This window comes from Otolemur garnettii, unplaced genomic scaffold, assembly GCF_000181295.1.
Source record: "Otolemur garnettii isolate 467f Iridium unplaced genomic scaffold, OtoGar3 scaffold00102, whole genome shotgun sequence".
Taxonomy (NCBI): Eukaryota; Metazoa; Chordata; class Mammalia; order Primates; family Galagidae; genus Otolemur; species Otolemur garnettii.
Window position 1 is genome coordinate 7,378,270 of NW_003852497.1, and position 5,341 is coordinate 7,383,610.

Below are 5,341 nucleotides of genomic sequence, written 5' to 3' on the forward strand. Positions count from 1 at the left end.
CACAACGCCTGGCCATTTTTTGGTTGCAGCCATCATTGTTGTTTGGCGGGCCCGGGCTGGGGATTTGAACTTGCCACCTTAGGTGTATGTGGCTGGCGCCTTAGCCGCTTGAGCCACAGGCGCCGAGCCAAAAAAATAACTCTTGATGCTACTTCCTTCTGCTGCTGGTCCTGAGTGCTTGTTCAGAGCAGACCCGGTTCTCTTTTGTGAAACAGCAGCTGAGAAAAGCCCTGAGCTAAACATGACCAAGGAGAAGTCCAAGGAAGGAGCTAAGACTGAGAGTAATTTGAAGATGGCAAGGGCAGGATGGTTCTGGAGTACACGTACCACACATAAAACAATGAAAACCTATAATCGTGAGGGACAGGACTTGCCGATGAGGCTGATCAGATTCCAGTTTGATGGGCACCAATCGATGAAACTGACACCTTTGTACATTAGGAAGTGGAGGGTGAAGATCAAGTGACGTCCTCCGGTAGCAGACAGGAGGCGTCTTCCACACAGGACACACACCTGCTGCTTTACCCCAGAACCCTGCTCTCACAAACCAAGAATACATTCTCAACTGGAAGCTGCAACCGGCTTCCACCACATCTTCACTGCTACAGTACGGTTCTCTCTTCTTCACTGCCCCCGCCCTCTTCCCTTACACATATTGTACATAAAGTAACCAGGGTATGAGCATGAGCACACTGTGGCTTGTTGGTTGGTTGGTGGATTTTTTGATTTATACTAAAGGGCCCTGGTTATATTCTGATTGACATGAAATAAACATAGGAGGGGAAAAGTACAAAAAACACTGGTTCTGGGAGAAGACTTCCTCTTTTCCCTTGTGGAACACTCGTTCAGCTCTTTATATTTTAGTGAGTAATTTTACAATCACTGTTCCAACGAAAGAAGAACATAGAAATCCTTGCATATCTAGTTCAACTAGAGAAACTTAAAGTTTTTCATTCATCATTATAGAACCAAGAACAATTTTACATTTTATGTATGTAGCTGTTACATGTAGTACAATCTACCACTGTAAGTTTCCCTCTATACCAAATAAATACCTTGTTGTTCATGCAAACCTACTGAAAATGAAAAAAAGAAAACCCAATCTCCTACAAAATAAATTGTTACACTCTAATGACTGGCTCGGCACCTGTAGCTCAACCAGCTAAGGCGCCAGCCACATACACCAAAGCTGGCGGGTTCAAAACCAGCCCAGGCCTGCCAAACAATGACAACTAAACCAAAAATTAGCTGGGTGTTGTGGTGGGCACCTGTAGTCCCAGCTACTTGGGAGACTGAGGCAAGAGAATCGTGTAAGCCTGGGATTTAGAGGTTGCTGTGAGCTGTGATGCCATAGCACTCTACCCAGGTAACAGCCTAAAGCTTTGTCTCAAAAAACAAAAACAAAAAAAAACTCTAATGATCATAAAATATGACACAAAGATTATAAATATTTAAGTATTTATTTTTTGAAACAGGGTCTTATTCTGTCACCCAGGCTGGCATGCAGGGGCACAATCAAAGTTCATGAAAGCCTCCAATTCCTAGGTTCAAGTGATTCTCTTGCCTCAGTCTCCCAAGCATCTGGGCACATGCCACAAGGCCTAGCTAATTTTTTTTTAATTTTCATAAAGATGGGTTTTCATTATGTTGCCCAGACTAATCTTGAACTCCTAGCCTCCAGCAATCCTCCCACCTCAGCTTCCCAAAGCACAGGGATTGATTACAGTCGTAAACAATTGCTCCTGGTCCACTTAAGTACATTCAGAAGTTAAATTCCTAAGTCATCCTTTTGGTAGAGTTGACATTATCATTATTTATTTATTTTTATTTTTATTTATCTTTTTTGAGACAGAGCCTCAAGCTGTCCCCCTGGGTAGAGTACCATGGCATCACAGCTCCCAGCAACCTCCAACTCCTGGGCTCAAGCAAGCCTCCTGCCTCAGCCTCCCAAGTAGCTGGGACCACAGGTGCCCACCACAACGCCCAGCTATTTTTTTGGTTGCAGCTGTCATTATTGTTTGGCAGGCCTGGGCTGTATTCGAACCCACCACCTTAGGTGTATGTGGCTGGCGTCTTAGCCACTTGAGCCACAGGCGCCGAGCCATTATTATTTTTAAATTTTTTTTCTTTTTTTTTGAAATAGAGTCTCACTATTTCACCCTCAGTAGAGTGTCATGGTGTCACAGCTCACAGCAACCTCAAACTCTTGGTCTTAAGAGAGTCTCTGACCTCAGGCGCCCGCCACAATGCCCAGCTATGTCATTGTTGTTTTTGTTTAGCAGGCCCGGGCCAGGTTCAAACCCACCAGCCCCAGTGTATGTGGCCAGTGCCCTAACCACTACGCTATAGGTGCCGAGCCAGAAATTATCATTAATACAAATGAGAATTCTTTAAGTAGTACTTTCTTTAAAGGACTCCTTAGAGAAAAATCAACTAACAGTTGTTCAATTCATAAGGTGGAATGGCCTGAAAAGGGATAAAAGTAATTTCTCTCTAAAATGCTCCCACTCTTTTTGGGAATTAAAAGCAGCATTCCTTCCTTAAACTAGTGGTCAGGAGGGGAAGGGGAGAGGGGAGTGTCCTTTTTGGGAATTAGAACAGCATTCCAAGGAAAAGAATCCCTATTCAATAAATGATACTGGGAAAATTAGATAGTCACATGTAAAGTCTGAAACAGGATCCGGACCTCTCACCACTCATAAAAATTAACTCATAATGGATAACAGACTTAAACCGAAGGCATGAAACCATAAGACTTCTAGAAGAAGATGGGAAAGCTCTTACAGCTATCGGCCTAGGGAAAGAATGTATGAAGAATACCCCAAAGGCAATCAGAGCAACTACGAAAGTATGTAAATGGGACATGATTAAAATGGAAACCTTCTGCATGGCCAAGAAACCAACCAATAGTGAGAATGGAAGGAAATACTTGCATGCTACACATCTGATAAAGGGCTAATAACCAGAATCCTCGGGCCAAGAAGTGAGAAGAGTTAAACACACCCCTTAAACAACGGGCAAAAGACATAAACAGAGACGTCTGAGAAGACGATGGACTAATGGCTAATAAATGTATAAAAAATGCTCACGCTCAGGGAAATGCAGATCAAAACCACAATGAGGTATCACCTGGCTCCAGTGAAGACGGCTTTTATCCAAAGGCCCATGACAACAGACATTGGTTAACAGAGTGTCTCTCTACCAGTGTCACGGAGAGAAAGGAACACTCTTACACTGTTGGCAGGACAGCAAACTAGTACAACCTCTTTGGAAAGTAGTACGGAGATACCTCAAAGAACTAAAAGTAGATCTACCAGTTGATTCAGCAACTTCACTAGTAGGCATTTTACCCAAAAGAAAAAAGTCCTGGTATGAAAAAAGACCCTTGCATTTGAGTTCACAATCACTAAGAAGCAGAAACAATACGTGTGCTCATCAATATGTGAGTGGACTAGTAACATGTGGTATACGTATACCAGGGAGTACTACTTGGCCATAAAAAATGGTGAATTAATACCTTTGATAACAACCTGGATGGAAATAGAGACCACCCTCCTAAGTATGTAAGAATGCAAAAACAAACATTACAGGCTCACTTTATGGCGCTAACTGATGAACACCCATGTATACATACAGTAGTCAAGTTCAATGGAAATCCAGCAGGTGAATTATAAGTGTGCTAAAAATGGTTAATCACTCTCCAGACCTTAAAGTTCTGGACAGAACCTGGGCTCTGACAATTAGCCCAATGTACTATACAAATATTATCATTTGCTATATGCTATATGGGTAACAAAGTAAAAACATTTGAGATAACATTGCTCTCGTTGCTTGGTCTAGGGTTGTACATATGTGTCTGATAAATCAAACTGGTTAACTGTGTTGACAGAATTTTCTATAACTTACCAATTTTCTGATTGTTTAATCTACCAGTAAATAAAAATTATGTTAAACTCTTTGACTTTGATGGTAGATCTGTTGATTTCTCCACCTGTTCTGTCAATCTGTACTTTATGTATTTGTAGGTTTTTTTTAAGTTCATAGAACAATTATGGCCTCTTGGTGAAGAAACTGTTCACCATTATACAGAGAGTATCTCTATCCTTTATAATGCTTCTTTTATCTTACAGCAATATAGCTACCACATCTAGGTATACCTGGCTAACTCAGCTACGAGTATCATCTGTTTTACTTTTTCATTTAACACAGTTAAACAATCTGTGTGTGTAGAAAGTTGTACAGGTTTTAACACATCCATATTTAGGATGTCCACAATCAGGACACACTACAAATCCATCACCCCCAAATACTGGCTGTCCTACCCCTATGTTCTATGTTCTCCCTCTTCCTAATATGTGGCAACCACTGATCTTTTCCCCCACCTATAGCAGAGTTTCATGTTTCACAGGATATACTACAACGTGTATCATGTTGTAGACCATACATCATACTACAGAACCGGTCATCTGTAAGAAGCAAGCTTTACCTGAACCTGCAATTATCACAGCATTTTTCAGTTCCCATAATTCCCGAGGAGGCTTTTCGTAGTTGTTTGTCCTCAAAATGAGACAAGATGATTCTGCCCAAGAGAAAATTTTAAATTAAATAAAAGAACAAAAAAGTATATGTTAAATTCATTCCTGGAAATAATGAGGTAAAATCATCATTAATTAATTCACTTGGGACTTCATTATTTGACTTCATTTTATTCAGGTATGAAGAAGGTTGCCATAAAAATTCAGCACACATGTAACATCAACAAAATATTTTCTCAAAATACTTCGATTTCTTTATCAAAACTTTGTTTTAAATGAGAAGCGTCCATAAATCTATGCTATTTATTAATATAAAATGATACATACCGTCGCCTACACTTACTGGAATTGAGATATTTGCTCATCTTTGCCAACATCTTCAATTTGTATAATCGAAACGTTTCATTTTGTATCTCAGTAAGGCGGAACCTGTTAATTAAAAATATCACAGGAGTATGTTAAACTACATTAGCCATTGTCTTACTTTTTATTTACTTAACTATTACTGTTTATTTTCCATAACCTAGAAAACTCACACCCTTATAAAAATAAGGAACACTTCTATCGCCCCAGAAAGTTCTTCTGTATTCTTTCCCAGTTAATGCCCCATACAAGAGGCTGGCATTTTTCAGATTTTTTAAATGAAAATTGCTTTTCAAAAAATTCTACTTATGATCAAGTATCCTTGCACTGCTTTTGAAAATTTATTAGAAAACCTTGAGTTGGCTCGGCGCCTATAGCTCAACTGGCTAAGGCGCCAGCCACGTACACCTAAGGTGGCGGGTTCGAATCCCCAGCCCGGACCC

General features: G+C 40.4%; 1 protein-coding gene across 1 annotated transcript in view; it reads right to left on the reverse strand.

The window, feature by feature from the left end:
• The window catches only part of WRN (Werner syndrome RecQ like helicase), a 140,105-nt gene that overhangs the window by 45,522 nt on the left and 89,242 nt on the right, over positions 1 to 5,341 (reverse strand). Inside the window, exons 21-22 of the mRNA XM_023517018.1 lie at positions 4,863 to 4,964; positions 4,487 to 4,579 (exon numbers count right to left, since the gene is read on the reverse strand). Of these exons, the coding sequence (XP_023372786.1) occupies positions 4,487 to 4,579; positions 4,863 to 4,964 (195 nt within the window). The remainder of the gene's footprint in view (positions 1 to 4,486; positions 4,580 to 4,862; positions 4,965 to 5,341) is intronic.